This window comes from Strix aluco, chromosome 7 (assembly GCF_031877795.1).
Source record: "Strix aluco isolate bStrAlu1 chromosome 7, bStrAlu1.hap1, whole genome shotgun sequence".
NCBI classification, from domain to species: Eukaryota; Metazoa; Chordata; class Aves; order Strigiformes; family Strigidae; genus Strix; species Strix aluco.
Genome location: NC_133937.1, coordinates 1158941 through 1177416, shown reverse-complemented (window position 1 = coordinate 1177416; position 18476 = coordinate 1158941). Strand labels below are relative to the sequence as shown.

At 41.5% G+C, this 18476-nt stretch overlaps 1 protein-coding gene across 2 annotated transcripts in view; it reads right to left on the bottom strand.

The window, feature by feature from the left end:
• The window catches only part of PRKG1 (protein kinase cGMP-dependent 1), a 533626-nt gene that overhangs the window by 159404 nt on the left and 355746 nt on the right, over positions 1–18476 (bottom strand). For both annotated transcript variants that reach the window (XM_074830170.1, XM_074830169.1), the window contains exon 5: positions 22–85. In XM_074830170.1, the coding sequence (XP_074686271.1) occupies positions 22–85 (64 nt within the window). The remainder of the gene's footprint in view (positions 1–21; positions 86–18476) is intronic.

The following is an 18476-nucleotide window of genomic DNA, read 5'->3' as shown; positions in this document are numbered from 1 at the left end:
CTCAAAATTAAAAGCACTTACCTCTTCAAGGACATCTGCAAGCTTACTAAGTATCTCCTCAGGAAGGCTCTGGAATGTGGGAACACTGTAATACAAGAGAAACCTCGATTAATGGATCCCTCTATACAGGTCATAAATCTAGCTGCATTTCTCTCACTTATCTTCCAGAGATATTTTGCCCTCATCGTCTGGGGCTCAACAAGCATTCACCAGAAAAGCAGCATATATAATGGAAACCTGATCTTCTAGCAGCCAAGATGTCGTTTGTGATGATGGGAGACCACTTGCAGTAAAGACCTGGAGAACCACTCATAAAGCTGGCAATTAACTAAGAATGAATTAAGGATTTACTGGAATTAATCTGCGCCACATGTATGACTGTGCAAATTTTTTTCCTGGTCTGCTTCCACTGCACCAGAAATGAATATATAAACAAATAAATAAATAAATACATGGCAGAAAAGATCAGTTCTAACCAGCAACAGATAAAAAGATTGAAACCACACACAGACATAACAAATGCAGAGCACGAAGCTTCCAAGGGTCAGCAACAAACCAGCATCAAACCACTGTAAGAATTACTGAAGACTTCATCAGGAGTTTTACATCCAAGTTTGCTTTCTTTTGCCAAAAAGGCAACTTTTCCACTTGTTTGGTAGCATTTCCCTCTGCAAAAGTCTCCCAGGCCAGGCTGGACCTGCTGGTCGAGGTGAGAGGACAATGCAGTAATAAAGAGTTCACTGGCCCAGGGTCCACAGGACTGAGATTTAATTCAGTCTGGAGCAGTATGAAGGATATGAAGTTGGGTCTCCAAATCTCCTGCAAGTACCCTGACCCTGAAGTTGTATCTCCACTACCCTATAGCCTGCCAGTGAGGTTGTGGAGTCTCCCTCCTTGGAGATACTCAAAAGTCATCTGGACATCCTGGGCAACCAGCTCTAGGTGGCCCTGCTTGAACAGTGGGGTTGAACCACATGACATCCAGAGGTCCCTGCCAACCTCAGTCAGTCTATGATTCTGCAATAACTTGGCCTCTCATTCTCTATTTTCCATAAAAACTTAATGTTCATCAATATTCACAAGTGATATTAAACGAAACACAATATAGGTGATGTACTTGCTTTAACTAAAAATGCTTGCTATCAATAGACTAATTAACAATGCATCTACACGAAATATTAGCCCAAGCCTAGCACTGAGCTGATTCAGCTCTATGGAGGTTATTTCCAAGAACAGTTCTCTCAAGAGTTGCCTTATCACGCTCCATTACATGGTGTAAACCCAGTCCTATGCTCCTAATATTAAATTGAGATCTCCAGTGCGTTGTTCCGATTTCAGGAACACTGATGATTAGGCGCAAAGTGAGGAAGGATGGAGCTGTTGGGAGGAGTTTCCTGCTGAGAGGTAAATATAACCCAAAATAAATCACGTTTATCCTTTCACACAAGGCTTCCTTTTTACTTTGGATCACATAACTGCATAAAAGTTATTCTCCACATTTTGGGGAGCTAAAAAACCCAAACCCATATATTTTTTGCAATCCTGAGCTCTGAGAGCAAGTCCCGGCGTGTGTCTTTGGGGAAATCACCCCACCTATATTTGATGAGCCCTAAACACCTTCTGGATGCACAGTTTGGTGGCTGCTTCTTCACCCAGAGAAAACCCACCCACAAAAGCAAAGGGACATCTGAAAACCTTGCAGAGGGCTTGATAGCAAAATTCAGTATTTTGACTGGGGCCAAGCATGAAGTGCCTGGTGAACTTAATTTGTGAGCACAGTTAAAGCAGATTTTGGTTTTATTAATCAAATACATGCTATGCTGCAATGGAATTAGAAAGTCTGGAAGCCTTCATTAGTTGTTTTTAAAAAAATAAGTAACTTCAGCTGAATGTATTAAATTATAGAACTGGCCAACCAAGTGCAGAAAAATATGATTGTTCATGCTTTCAACAATATCTTTTGTTTTTTTCCTTAGGAAGCACTCTTTTTCACTGGAAACACACGGGTCCACAATGTAACAAGAGCAAACGGAAACAACTAAAAAGTAATTATATGATGTCTGGGCCTAAGTATAAAATGAAAGTTCATTATACCAGCTCTAGCATTCCCAAATGAGGAATAAACTTATGGGAGAAGATAATACTCCCAGACATCTGGACAAATTTTACTGTGGTTGCACCATTACACTCCCAAATTGGAGGAGAACGAATCACAGCATATTTTTTTACAGATAATTATATATGTGCAATCTAGGGGAGGGTAGCAGAAGACATGTATTATAGACCAAACACATGAGAAACAGGCAAACAGCATATGATGTCTGAACAAATTCTAAATCTCACAATTGAAAACTTAGGATATTAAGTAAACGAGGAAAATTTCCTAAGATAAATGCTTACAACTTTAACACAGCAATAGAGCAGATAATGGGAAAATCAGCTTCACAGAATCACAAATCATCTAGGTTGGAAAGGACCTTGAAGATCATCTAGACCAACCGTTAACCCAGCACTGACAGATCCCAACTACACCAGATCCCTCAGCGCTATGTCAACCCGCCTCTTGAACACCTCCAGGGATGGGGACTCCACCACCTCCCTGGGCAGCCCATTCCAACGCCTGACTACCTGTTCTGTAAAGAAATACTTCCTAATATCTAGTCTAAACCTTCCCTGGCGCAACTTGAGGCCATTCCCTCTTGTCTTATCACTCATTACTTGGTTAAAGAGACTCATCCCCAGCTCTCTGCACCCTCCTTTCAGGGAGTTGTAGAGGGCAATGAGTTCTCCCCTCAACTTGTTGACAAAACAACTCTAACTACATCACATCACAGAATTAGACAATTAATATCACAGATTTATATTGGTTTATGATGGCCAGTATCCTTCTAAAACAACTAGATGTGTCAATACAGCCAAATTACATTTGAATCTCATAAGAAGAGGTCTTACAGGGCTACCCATCACTTTAGTACCAAAAGAACTTGTACTGAACAAATGTCTTTATAAAATAGTGGAGAGAAAGTATTTGTTAACCTGTTAAAAGATGCTACAAATTCAGGCCAACAGAGATGATGATAATACTGATAGAAGAACAAGATTTGAAAAGATGCTCAAGTGTGTAAGACAGTATTGAGTGTTTGGCTTGATTCTCTACGTCAATAAAAATATACCCCCACTCTCTCCATGACAGAATTAAACAAATTCATAAAATAGATTCTTGTTTTCCTCCAAAACCTGCCTGTATTATTTAAAGATTTGCATACAAAAAGTAATGTTTTGGAGATTATTTCCATGTGGGTACTTGCACTCAAAGGAAAATGGAGCCTCAGCTCTAAAGGGAGAGCTTAGAGGAAAACAGCTGAGCTGCAAGTTGCTGCAAGTGGGAAAACACATGCTAAGAAGACAAACAGGAGCCAAACACTCAAAGGAAATCCTTGATGTTGCAGCACAGCAAGAGGTAAGAAGAATTATATTCAGTTTTTTACAATTTTGTGAAATTTGTGAAAAAGTCTGAAAATATACAAAAGAGAGCATTCAGCACTTCAGATGTATTCATTATTTATGATAGAAGAAATCACAGCAAATGCAGATCCATCTCATCAAGCAATGACTTGCTCTGTGCCTAACAAAGCAGGATCAAGTAAACCCAGATTTTCTCTGACAAGTTCTTCTCCAGCTGCTTCTTAAAACCCATCACTAATGATTTTAAAACATCCATGTCATCTACTCTAGATAGTAACAATTGCTACAGCTAGGAAAAAGATATTCTTGTATCTGACGTTGAAGTCTCAACAAAGATTAAAACTCATGACTCTTCTTCCTACCTGTAGCACACATGAAAAACTTCATTCCGCTTTTCTCCACAACTATCTCCACAACCATCTCCTATCTCCACAACCATCTCCCAACCATTGCCCAGGAACTATGTCTATTGGAGACTAAGCACTAGCAGCTTGCTCAGCCTTTCCTAGCAAGCTGTGCTTCCTACCGTGTTGGGTTTGTGTGTGGTGGGGTTTTGGTAGCAGGGGAGGGAGCTGCAGTGATGGCCCCTGTGAGAAGCTTCTCAAAGCTCCCCTTGCTCCAAGTCGGACCAGGCTCTGGCCAAGGCTGAGCCAATTAGCGACGGTGGCTGCACCTCTACAATAATGTATTTAAGAAGGGGAACCTGGGAGGAGGAGTTGGAGTTGTGAGGGAGACACCTCTGCAAACACTGAGGTCAGTGGAAGAAAGGAGGAGGCAGAGAAGGTGCATCCTGCAGCCCGTGGTGAGAGGGCAGGCTGTGTCCCTGCACCCATGGAGGTCACCAGTGGAGCAGATGCCCTCCTGCAACCCATGAAGGACCCATGCTGGAGCAGGGGGCTGTGCTTGAAAAAGGCTGGGACTCTGAGGGTTAGACTCTGAGTTGTAGTTCGTCACTGGGAGGACTACAACATGTGGGAGGGACCCACGCTGGAGCAGTTCAGTAAGAGCTGAAGCCCATGGGAAGGACTCACATTGGAGAAGTTCATGGAGGACTGTCTCCTGTGAGACACACCATGCTGGAGAAGGGGAAGAGTGAGGAGTACTCCCCCTGAGGAGGAAGGAGCGGCAGAAACCATGGGTGATAAACTGACTGCAACCCCCATTCCCTGCTCCTTTGTGTTGCTGGCAGGGAGGAGGTAGAGAAATCAGGAGTAAAGTTGAGCCCAGGAAGAAGGGAGGGGTGGGGGAAGATGTTTTTAAGATGTGGTTATACTTCTCACTGTCCTACTCTGATTCTTAAATTCAGTGGTGGTGGTGTTTAAATTAAATTGATGTTCTTTTTCTTCCCCTAACTAGTCTGGCTTTTGCCCATGACCATAATGGGTGAGTCATCCCCTCCTGTCCTTATTTCGAATCCCAAGCCTTTTGCTTCATTTCCTCCTTCCTGTTCGTGAGGGGAAAGGAGTGAGTGAGCAGCTGTGTGGTGGTCAGTTGCCCTCTGGGCTCAGACCATGACATCTACAAGTCTGGTGACCCAGTCCTTCTGTGGACTTTCTCCAGTTGCCTCTTATTCCATATAACATGGAGCAATTTCTCCACCTGCACTGAATATAATATTGAGAAGTTGCCCTGAAAGGGAAAGATCTGCACTCCAACACACCCATGCTAACATGGGAATCAAAACACCATCTTGTTCATCCTGAATGAATGCCTTCATCACTTCTAGGCCAGAGAGAAGATGATCAGGGCTTTCTTTGTTGCCTAATCCTTTAAACATATTTTGAGAGACACTGGTAAAGCATTTAATTGGAGAAGACACTCCAGCTCTGCTACAGTTTCCCCCCTGAAGCAAACAGCTGAATGGTGATCAGCACCTAACGCCTCTAACACTGATTGGACAAAAAAACCCCATCCCTATGTGATGAGGTTACGGAATAAAGCTGGATATGGAACAGTAATGCTTTCACAACTAACATTCTACTCACCTGCAGCCCCCCTTGCTTCTCAAACTTATTTATGTTGATATGGGTGTTAAAAAATATTTCCGTCAAACTATTTATGCCTATTTTATAGGCCTCCTTTGAAAAAATACAGCCCAAGATCTACGTGAAGATCCAAGCCACCCTCCAAAGGAGGCACATAACTAGGCAAACCAGATCCCTAAATTAAAGAAATTGAATTTTAACAGCAAATGCCAATAAACCCTTTTTTTTTTTTTCTTAAATCAATCCACAAACATCACAATGCTTTATCTCAAAAGATGTATGACTGCCATCACAGGTAACAGGATGAGGAGCAACCTCTGACCCTCTCCAGTCATCTTGCCCCAAACCTTGTTAGAGCACAAAAAAGAGAAGTAGCTTCACTGGTGGAGGAGGCAGTCACGATGGTGAGGAGAGGTGAATTTTTGCTGGCTATATTCCATGTTATTCAGCTACTGAATATTTTGTAGGGGAAGACAGTCCATATACGTGGTGAGGGCACCATGGGGAATTGCTTGCTGTCCGCAGGAATGGGAGACCAGCTATTCCAGTTATCTCCGAAAGCAACACATGTTCACAGAGAGCTCAACATGCTGAACAGAGGCTGCCAAAACAGGGGAAAACAGCTGCACCAAAATGTCCATATTGAATCTCTGTCCCAATACGAAAGCAAAAATATGCCCAACCTGAAGACAGTGGAAGGAGGCGTGAAAGACCAGGTTTCCATGCTTGGTCACCTGCAGTCACTGAGCTGCTCTCAACTTTTAGGTAGAAACAACATCCCCCATTAGCAACACTTTGATTCAGTTACTCACTTTCTAAATGCATTTCAAGATGCATTCCCCAAACTTTTGAAGGGTGTTCATTGAAAGTGTTCAGCCAGCTTTGCAGTTGGTGGCAGACAGTCCCGTGGGTTACCTCAGAAACAAACCCTTTATCTTTTATTATTGGTTGGCACCGTAACAAATCCCATTGTTGCCTCTGTTCTCTGCCTTGGGCCAGATGGGTAAGCATAGTTTAAAAATCAAAACAGATCAGTTAAAGGAAATGAAGTCTGTCTGCATTCCCTGAAACTCTTTTTTTTTTTTGCACCCAACTGGAATGAAGGTTGAAAAATGTTAATTTCTTTGCTTTACCACATTTGGGATGCCCCTACAGCATTGTCTCTCCATTCTGAAAGAACTAAGGCTAAATCTTACCTAGCAGAAGCTGACACTTGATTTAGGATACTCACAAAACCCGATGTTTTGAACAACTCAAGCTGGAAATGTTATGTACAGGCAGCTACCCACTGGCCATCAGGTTGTGTCCCTACCTGTAGGGACTGCTGGTTCCGTCAGCCTTAAAAAAAGATCTAAGAAACATGTTTTCAGCATTATTCATGAAAGTTTACAAAAATTTACTGTGCAATCTTTCATGTTGTCTTCTCTTTGTTTTCTTAAACTGCAACATGTTGCACCAGAGAGTCCCACGTAGTCCTACCTTTCCCATGTTGACACCTGTGTGAGATCTGGTTGGCAATGGTTAAAGTGGGATCTTGTAGAAGATAGTTTCAGAAGGAAAAATTAAAAAAAAAAAATCTCTATTGCTCCTACATCACATTTATATCTTAGGGGACAGATCATGTCCCTGTCATGTATGTTAATGTAGCCATAGAGAGAAAAAAAAAGTGCTGATTATGGAATAAACCCTACCCCAAGCCAGGAAGACAGAGAGCAGAAGCACAAAGCACAACTGCCTCTATGTTTTCCATCCTCCCGTATGTGGGATTTCATTCCAGTACTTTAAAAACGCATTTCCATCCGCATAAGCAAGTTGCATACTGAGTTTCAGGTCATCAGCAAAACCATCTCCCAGGGTGCTTGGAGATGCTGTAGGGATTGTCCAGTGTTGGAAGTGCCCAGCAACGCAGATAGCATCTGAGGCCAACACAGCTACTGGATGCCTCTGTGCAAGAGCCAGCGTGCAAGAGAGGCAAGTGTGCAGCATGAGAGAGTTGTATATTCATTTTGTGTTGCAAACTGTTGCATCAAAATACAATTCCTCTTTTCTTTCAGATTAATAGGTATTATTTAGGGGATAAACTATTGGGGTTTTTTTCATACATAGTACCCACCACAATAGAAGTGGCAGAAAATAAGATCAGAAAAGGTTTATTTAGTTCTCCAGAAACTCAATCCTTACCCTATTACAAATGTAATTGCTAAGTCAAGACTAGTTTTCCTGAAGCAACTTCCTGCTTACCTTAAAGAATATTAGAAAAAAAAGGAGAAAGGGAGCTGGAGACCAACAGTCACTCACGCCCACATTAATTACACTTATGGCTGGCCTTGAAGCAGCTCATACAATGCAACTCTTGGGAAGAGAGAATAGATTTGCTCTGCAGGTGCTGCAGATGACTTGTCTGCTGTGCTAAAGATACAAAAGCATTAAAATCATCTGCAATTGTTAATCTTGGAGAGAGTGAAAATGTTATAGCTGCAGTTTTAAAACTCTACCACTCCTAACACGAACCTTATTCTGGTAAATAAACTCCTTAAAGGAGTTTGTAGTAAATTTTTTTCTCCCAGACATCTGGTTGTATACTAAGAGCTGATATACATATGAAAATGGGAGAGATGCAGAAAACAAATGAACTGATCTTTTTCCTTATGAGCAAAAGACTAAAGTAAAGCAAGTGTGAAGGGTTGCATTTTTTCCCCTTTTGTGATGAAAGCATAATAACAACGTTAATGGATGAAGTGGTTTGCTGACCTCATGAGGCCAAACCTCTGATTTCCCTGTGGGACATGTGAAACGATCACAAAAGGATGCGGTTGCACACCCTATTTTGGTCCAGGCTCTGTTTATGTTCAATAGGCTGCTCAGGTACTCTGGAGTTTTATTTTCCCTTGCTTCTGTCAATCCCTGCCTTTCCCTGACAGGGGTTCATTATCAGAGACAGCCCTCCTACTGCATCTCATTTTGCAGTCATTGGGGAGATTGCACCATTTTAAAGAAATTTAAATTGTTGCTGTCATGATGAGAGGGAGGGAGAGAAATTAGCAGGTATGTAAACCCCTTCACCCATTTTACATGCATTCACTCAAGATTACTCACTTTGAGAAGGACAATTGCTCCCAAAGAGCTACCAATGCCCCGCAGCAGCAACTACTTTGGAAGCATCGCTAAGCTTTAAGTAGGCACAGTTTTGGAGACTCATCTCAAGACAGAGGAGTCACACTGCCCAGCAGTGCTGCTCTTGTGCCAGCCTATGGAGGAAACCTATACCTGCTATTACCATTTGAGTATCTTATGGGATTTTTTTCTGCTGTAACATTTGGTATTGCTTCATGTTTTCAAATTAGATTGTACCTGTAGCCCTAAAGGAAAGCTTCTGTACCTTCCAACTCACCCATCTTTCCCAACGTTATTATATAGGTTATTAAAGATAATAGTTGTCACAAGAAGCCTAACACCCCTGTACACTGTGTGTTCTGTTTCTATGATCCTGCATTCGCAATACAGCCAAAATTAAATTGTCCTTGGCTTGCAACGAAATTACTACCTCTTCAAAAGAGTCAAGGAGTTTCTCTCCAGCACTTTTTCCCCATTCTCTGGGAGATTTCATGGGAAATGAACCTGCACGTTTCAGCCTCTGTGGACAGTCTCAGAGTGGGTGCACCGAGTTAAAATTCTGCTTCTGCATCTCAACTGAAACTGCAAATGCATCACTGTGGCACCAGAATAAAGTCAAACAAAACCCATTATCTCACACAAGATTATCATATTGTGTCTGGAAAATGAAAGACATTTGCATCTGATTCTCATGCTCTGTCTCAAAAGAGATCCTTAAACACTGATCAATATTTTGAAGACACAGTAGTGTTTAAAGCAATAAGTAGCATTTGCATACAGTCCATTTTGTCCCATTCCTCCAAACCGGGTATTTACAACATCTTCAAAACCAACTGAAGCTAGGTGTTTTGTCTCTAACACTGTCTACTGCACTTGACAACAAATAATCATAATAATATCTTTTTCATGAAGACACTGACAATACTATTTCCAAAGCATGGGCTCTGATTTGCAATGTTTGCTGCTGTCATAGTGCTGCTTCCCGCCTCCCTCCTTTTAACTGTCACCATTAAACGAACGTATTAAAAAGATTACCATAGTTTTCTGTCTTCATAATTACATATATCCAAAAGAAAAATAAGCTGTGAATGTTTTTAAGGTCACCTGAATCACAAGCATTTCATTGTTTCATGTTCTCCCAGGCAACTTCTTTCAGCACCCACCAAAACAAAAGGACCTGAGAGCTGGGTCCCTAATACTGTACTTTCAAAGAAAAATTACTCCCCAGCACAGATGTTGATGAATCTACACAATTCACAAAGCAAGCATCAAAACATCTAAATATCTTCTTTTTTTGTTAATGTTAATTACTACAAGAAGAGTCAGAAGACTCTTCTTCCCAACACAGTCCATGGTGACCCCATGGTTGGCAGCATCATCAATTGCCAGACACAGCAAAAAGCAGCAGAACTGGCTTTGGGGGCAATCTTGAGCTCCTCACTCTGGATGGATGCATCTGAGATGATTTACTGAGGGACAAGTCCAAACAAAAGCACTTTTGATCAGTAGATCATGACCAAGAACAGTCTTCCAGACAGACTTAGTTACCTCCTCCACAGAGAAATAAGCTACAAAAAGGGCACCAGAGTCCACAGTAGTTTGTTCCTCTTCATGGTGGAAACCTAGGGCAACCACGTTTGCTTGAAATTGTAGGAGTGGCCACATGTAAACTCATCTCAGAGTGCTTGATAGAGGTATTTGAGACCTTCCTACAGACAAGTAGTGTTGGTGCAAAACCCAGGTAACACCAGCAAGTACTACAAGACATCCAGGACATCCTAACCAGACTAATTCAGTAATTCTAATCCGATGCATTGATGGGCAAAAAACCTTCCTCCTAATTTCTAACCCGCACAGCCCCCAGGCAGCATTGAATAATTACTACTCAGTTGGAGACACAAGAGGAACACTGATTTTGAGATTTGCCCAAGGCAAAAATACCCAGCCAGCAAATCCCTTCCTATTTTAAGCAAAGTCATTCTCTTGGTAGTGTGCTCATTTGCTAGTCGCAACAGAAAGGACAGCACATGCGTTATTGATTTGGGGGTGTAATTCAGGACATTTATCCTCTGCAAAGCTCTGAAGGCTAACAGATGGCAGCTCATCTTAATTCCTTATTTCTAACGGCTTTTATTCATACCCTTGGGAATGCTGCTGCTGTTGCTCTTCGTCTTTTCATAGAAGAGCTCTGTTATCTCTGAATGCCTTTTTATAGATGTTACAGGGACCTTTGCCTGAGCTGAGTTTGGATCTACTTGAACCATGTAATACTACATGTTTAATGAGTCTCAGCATACCAAATACCTTTAAAATGCCTCTAAAGCCATAACTGGTACAGCCCTCTTTCTCCAGGATAAGCCTCAGTCCCCTTACTGAATTAAAGAAATGAGAAGAATGATTTAATTTTTGAGTTTACAATGCTGTTGATTTTCTTCTCCCTTCAGTCAAACCCTTACATCTCAGGAGTCCAAAATTTGCTATGCACAGTAAGCCTCCACAGCATTTGGGGTTTTTTTGTGCTGAAAATAAAACGCAGCTGAAAATGAATTAAATGTTGAGGATTTTCAAGTGGGCTTGGACTGTATTGGAGAAATAATCAAATAAGCTTGACAGATTTGAAATACAGTTTTAAAATTCAATTGTTTAAGAAAACATAATCTTGGGAATATTACAGACAGGCAAGCAATATAATGGGTAACAAAAAACCCAAACCAAAACAAAAAAAAATGCTGAGCAGATAATTTCAATTATTCAATACAATTCTATTCATCCTTGTTTATCACTCCCTCTGCATTTGCTCAAAGCACAGCCCATCTAGGGGTTGCAACCCTAAAACTAGCTCCCAGATTCTTGATTAGAAGACATTTCTGTTAAGACCAGGTACAACCCTACGCTGAGGCTCATCCCAAAGTCCCTGTCGGGAGCATCACTCCCAATTCACATAACCTTCAAACTGGAGCATCTCGGGTTTGGATGAGCATCAGAGTGAGAACTGATCCAGCCACATGAATGTACTGCAGGTACCTGCACTCCAGGTACAAAGTGGTTGGGAGAAGGGGAAACTGGCCAGCAGTGAGCAGTGAGACCGACCTGATCCATGTAATGGCCGCTCTCACGCTGGAGGAGAAACTCTTGGGAAATTTTGCATTGGATCCAACACTCATTGGATCTGCCCCACTCTAATTGCAATGGATGTTTAACTTTGCTCTATCCAGCACTTCCTACTTTTCCATTGCTTTTTTAATTATTTTTTCCGCTGCAAGATGAAAGCTTCACAGACTGTGGGAAAATAATGGAAGATTGGTGAGGAGGATTATAAACACGCTCCAGTGACCTGAAGCTGAGGTGTAGAAAAACACATATATCATACTAATTGTTGTTTAGCCTTGTGTGTTGGACAAGTAGAACATCTGTGTTTCGATAACATTGGCCTGTGATAGAAGCACCCTATCGAATGTGCTTGAGATTTCTGCCCTGCTTTGGGGAAGATCAAAGCACAATGGTAAATTATGCCTGCAAGAACCCCTGAAAGACAGGTGAAAGCAGCAGGTTTGGTGATCCTCTAGCAAGAACCGAGCTCCGTGGTACCTGTGTCCCCACTTGTGTGCCTCTGCCCGGATGCTGCTTCGGGGATTCCCTGGTTGGTGAGGTGGTGAAAAGAAATTTAGTCTTTGCATTTCATCTGTGGTTTTGTGGTTGTTCCCGCGTCCTGCCTGTGCTGGCTCACACACTAACTCCTATTTGTTTAATTAATTGCTAATGAATAGATTACAAAAGATCATCACATGACACAAAAGCCTCTGTATCCCAAGACGGAATCTCCGCAGGCTCACTGCTACATCAATCCTTCTGAGCTGACAGGGGACTGAGATCATTGATACGCAAGGATTGTTTGCCATGGTTGAACATCTAAACCTTTTCCACTTTTCCTGTTTCAAAAGAGTGATAAAGGCAACACTGAAACTTGAGTGTTTGGGAATTTTTAGTGGGTACTCCCTGAGCCAAGATGGTTGATATTTGGATTGAGAAGTAATACACGGGGAAGGCATGACACAATTTCAGGACTTGCATTGCAAACATGAAGCAAGCAGAACGGAAACCTGACCCTGAAATTAGCCCACAGGTATGTCAGTGAAGGAGAAAGGACAGGGGAGATGGATCTAAAAGGAATGAAGTTGGCATACTCATTTTTGGTGCTCAATCTTTGTCCTGAGCCCTGTAATCCAGGATGTGCTGCACTGCCCCTTTTTGCCCATGGCAGCATACAGTGAGCCTGGCTATGTGCAGAGCCTGTCCTCATAAAACAGTGAATCTAACATGCTAACAAAAATCATTTTTAAAATATAATTTATGCCAGTCAGCTTTTTTTTTTTTTCTTCATAGCAAGGTCATCATGCTAAGACTACAGCTGGCTCACAAAAGCAAATGTGGTTATTTACTGTATATTGATTTACTCAAGGCCACATGGCATCTTGATTAAAAATGCCATTATATATGTTTAGAACGAAACACTTTAGATTAAAATCTGACTCATTACAGATATCAAAATATAGCTAAAAGAAGTGAGCAACCGGTGTTGAAAGCACTTCCCATAAATCCATTTCTAGTTCACTGTCATTTTTATTTTGCTAATGATCATTCCTCAAGTTTGTGTATGAGGCAATTTACTCCTCTCAGGTGATTAATGTCTAACAAAATGCCCTTTAATAGTCCAAATATTCAATAACTCATTTTTGGAACTGGCATGCAGATCACAGCTGCAGCATTAGAGAGAGCACACAAACGTTGACTTAAAACAAGGTAGTCAGGTTCTCCCCAATAACCTCCAAAAAAGCTCCATTAACTTTCAGTGGAATAATGAATTTGTCATTCAGTATGGATTCAGAGAAATTATTACCTACATGGAAGAAAGATCAGATGGTGAAGATCATCTTACAGGTGAAGGAAGAACCAGTGGAATTATAAATCAGACAAACTGAGATTTTTATGTAATTTCCCAGTTTCTAACAATAAGGCAAGTACTAGAACAGCATTATCTGGGACAGAGCTGTCTTCATTTGGGACCCTATAAGACAAGGTTGGATATTTTCTTATAAAGATGTGCTTTTTCCTGTCTCTAATACAAATTTAGTGGCATATGTCTATGGAGGTTGTAACATCTTACTGGCTTAGGGAGACTCACTTTTCAGTTGTCCCTTAGACATCCAGGACCTCATGAAAAACAGCCCTGGGAACAGTTTGCTTATGAAGGGTGGAAATGTATTGAAACATCCGTTTAACCTGTCATCTGAAAACACAGAGGAACAAAAGTTCCTGGATTTCTGGTGCCATTTGGAAAGGTAAATCCCATTAGTTGGACTTGTAAATCCAGGTCATGGATTGCAACCCTGGTTTTCTTCAACAGAGGATCCAGGACATGCTGAGCATCTCCCCTCCCTACAACTGCAGTGGAGTAGAGGCCGTATTGGACAGGACATCTAGTCCCTTCAGATTTCTCTATGTTGGTTTGATTATCTCAGGAGAGTTCAGACCAGATGACCCCAGGGACCCTTCAAACATGAACTACTCCGTTATTCTATGCTCTGAAAGAAAATGCTGATTTCTTTCGTATTTACCTACTCTAGATAAGGGCTTACACTTTATTTAGTTGTTTCAAATATCAAACTAAATTGGTTTTTTTTTAAATAACACCTTTTATCTTTCCACCCCAGTGCAAAGCATTAAAAATCTTGTGTGTATCAGTGTGTGTGTTCGTGCATACGCATATTCCAATTTGCTTTGAATGTTATCTTCAAAGTTTTGTCTATCTAGCAGTTTGGATTTTCTTGTTAAAATCAGTATCTTATTGATTTGTAGTGTGCTTTGGCCAGCTGGTCCTGCTCAGCCTCCTTGTTAGCAGAATACTAATTTACTGCAGGTCGGCTGTAATTTTCTAAATTATTAAGAAGTTAAGGATTTTTACTATCCCTCTGCGGACACTTTATCCTAAGCCTGATTTGTCTTCATCTGTAGTTCAATTCAACAGCATAATTCCTGCAAGCATATTCATTGAGATCATTTTCATTGTATGTAATGCCCTTCTTATTTTCTTTAAACTTTAAAATACACATTTCTAATTGCGCTGTGAACTGCTGGGGCACACAGTGAGTTTGCCTTCATTGAGCTGTAGAAACTCTTTTCATCTTCTTTCAGAAATAATTATGCTGGTTTATCGGTGTCTATATGAAGTTTAAATTATTCTTCCTAATATGCATTACCTTGTATTTTTTGAAGTTACAAGTAATACGCTGCTCAGTTCCCACACTTTAAGTCACTCTGGTGATTACTGTCCTCCTCAGTTTTTGGTAATCTGAGTTGTATTTATTGGCAAGTCACTTGTGTGATATTTCCAGAGACAGTATATAATTGAATTTAAAATGCATTCTTGATGCTCATAAAAGCAATAAAAATGTCACCTTCTGCCTGCACATTAAAAATTCATCCCATGCAAGTAGAGGACAAATGCATAAAATGATCATTACGATGTGCAAATGTACTAGATACAGGAAAACGAGACTGGTCTCTGACTGGACATAAAAACATTTAATAGATCTGCACTCAAATAGCAGTATTTATTGAATTTTTCTAAAGTCACTGAAGGAAAAATGCTCCCATTAGTAACTTGACTAAGTCCACTTCAGCTTGCTACAAAAATGTGATTTGCACCATTATTAACAACAATGTGGATCCGGTTAGAAATTAGAATTAGTTCCCTGAAATAAAACCCCAAAAATATACCATTTCATGTTAGGTGATCCTATCCAGACAGTCAGTTATCTATGTGACTACTTTTCTGATGAACATATAAGCCAAAGGAGAGACTATTAGTGTTTTAAACTGATTCCTACTCAGAACAGAACTTCCAACACTTATTTAAGGTTCAGACACTCATCCCTGAGTTTGCTGTGGACAGCTGTCTCCATAAAACCGGGCTAATGGAGCTGCTGTCATTTGTCTTTTCCCTTCTAAAATGCAGTCCACATACACCTTCTAGGTTCCATATATTTAGGGGTCTTTTTTCACATCCGAATTTGGAATAAAATCACCAAAAGACTCAAGTCTGCCTGCCCCCATGGACAGAACATGGAAATCACATTCTGAAAATCCAACTGTTTTTATTGACTTGAGCACTCTTCTTAAGCAAGTGGCTGTTGTATCACAATCCTTTTTTTTTTCCCCCTCTTTAATTTTTATCTTAACTAAAGAAGCAATAAGCCTCTCAGGGCAGTCTGCTCAACTCTTATTTTTTGTCTGCTCAGCACAAAGTGACATTATCAGGTAATTAAGCACATTCCGAGTCATTAACTCCTCTCAGGATTCCCAGGAGACTTCTTAAAATTGGGTCTAGAAGTAGAAATTAAAACCCATCTTTTGTTCATATGGATTAATTTTTATAAGCACAAAATACTACATAGGACCTCCTTTTCCCACGTCAGAACTGACTGACTTTGGTTAGGCAGCCTTGCAGAGAACCTGCTATCGGCAGCACCACAAAGTGTGCATGGGCTGATGAATTTTCCTCCTCTGCTTGCTTAATTCAAATGCAAACGCCTCCAGGAATTCAGTATTGAGGATTTTCTATGCTCCATGTTGTTGTGGTGCTGATAGCTTGTTATTCCTAAAATACTTTGTAGAGTTATTTAAATTCAGTAGTTTGAAATGATTTAACCTAGCAGAATATCTCAGTTCATGCTCTAGCAGAAGGCAGGTTTGCTGGAGGTGATTTGTATCCCCAGCCTGACATTGCTCTGCACCTTCATCTTCTCACTCTGAGTAATTATTTTCTGACCAAAATCTACACTAATAGGGGATTTATCTTTTAAGTATCAGCATCAAGTTCATAGAATCATAGAATGGTTTGGGTTGGAAGGGACCTTAAAGATCATCTAGTTCCAGCCCCCTGCCATGTGCAGGGACACCTTCCACTAGCCCAGGTTGCCCAAAGCCCCGTCCAACCTGGCCTTGAACCCTTCCAGGGAGGGGGCAGCCACAGCTTCTCTGGGCAACCTCTGCCAGCGTCTCACCACCCTCACAGGAAAGAATTTCTTCCTTATCCTTATATCTAATCTAAATCTACCCTCTTTCAGTTTAAAACCGTTACCCCTCATCCTATCCCTACACCCCCTGATCAAGAGTCCCTCCCCCCTTTCCTGTAGCCCCTTTAAGTACTGGGAGGCCGCTCTAAGGTCTCCCCGGAGCCTTCTCTTCTCCAGCTGAACCCCCCCAACTCTCTCAGCCTGTCCTCACAGGGGAGGCGCTCCAGTCCCTGAGCAATTTCATGGCCTCCTCTGGACCTGCTCAAGCAGGTCTGTGTCCTTCTGATGTTGGTGCCCCCAGAGCTGGACACAGCACTGCAGGGGGGTCTCAGGAGAGTGGAGCAGAGGGGGAGAATCCCCTCCCTCGCCCTGCTGCCCACACTGCTCTGGATGCAGCCCAGGACACGGTTGGCTTTCTGGGCTGTGAGTGCACATTGCTGGCTCACAGTCAGTTTTCCATCCACTAATACCCCCAAGTCCTTCTCACAGGGCTGCTCTCAATCCACTCCTCGCCCAGCCTGGATTTGTGCTTGGGATTGCCCTGACTCATGTGCAGGACCTTGCACTTGGCCTTGTTGAACTCCATGAGGTTTACACGTCCCACCTCTCCAGCCTGTCCAGGTCCCTCTGGATGGCCCATCCCTTCCCTCCAGCGTGTCAGCCGCACCACACAGCTCGGTGTCGTCAGTGAATTTGCTGAGGGTGCACTCAATCCCACTGTCCATGCTGCCGGTAAAGATGTTAAAAGATGCATCTGATGCCTTCTAAAGAGGCAGAAAAACCCTCAGAGCAGGAACCTTCTCCCCAGATCCTCAAAGTACACACAACAAACAGAAGCTGTAATTTCAAAACCAAGACCACACCATCATTTTAACTAAAACTCATCAACAATTGCTTGGGAAAGCCAAGAATACTTGCTCCTCCAAATACAATATTTATTAAAACAGTCATGCAACTTTGGCCATTCAAAAACCATCCTTATGTGATACCGCAGTTTGCTGCCTTACTTGGCCAGCCAAAAAAAAAATCTCATGGAAGCAAGAGTCTGAGATCAAACACTGGTGAACATCTACACTTCTTTTGGAGAGTCTCTTCACTTGGAATCTCTTTGTCAGCAGAGATTGAGAATAGGCTACCCAAATATCTCACAACACCACGGTTAGGACATTATCCTGAGGAGCAGGTTTAGGTCAGCCCAAGAAGGGGAAAAGAACTTGATCATGATCTATCAGATACAAACCAGTATGTTTTGGTTCGAAACAGATTGAAGAAAGAATAGACCTCCATTTCTCTCTGCTTTGGTGAAGACTCCTACACTCACACTCGAGTTTTTCACTTCTGCTGGAAGCTCCTAAATAGGAGCCAGATTCTTTGTTTTCTTCAAATCAACATGAATTTAACACTTACAATACAATGAAGGGGGAAACGTAGTTCATTGAAAAGCCTTTCTTTTTGTTCTGGTCAGCTCGTGAACCAAAATCCCTTTACCCCAGGCACTCCCATCTTTACACACATAAGTAATATGAGCAAAGTCAGTAGAAAATTGGCTCACATCACTTAGAGAATATTTTCACAGATACTGTGACACAGAGACACCGTGAACTAGGGGTGAGGAAGACAAAATAATCAATTTACCCAACCTATAATCTGAAGGAATTTAGTTATCAAATAAGTTAGTTTTACTCGGCAGGATTTCACATCAAACAAAAGCTTCTGAATGAGATCTACTGTCGTAAATGTCAATGGCTACTTTATGTAACAATTTATTTTCTGCTAATTATACTTGCCTAGCTTTAGATCAATACTTTTTATATCTTCATACTTCAGCTTGTTAAAC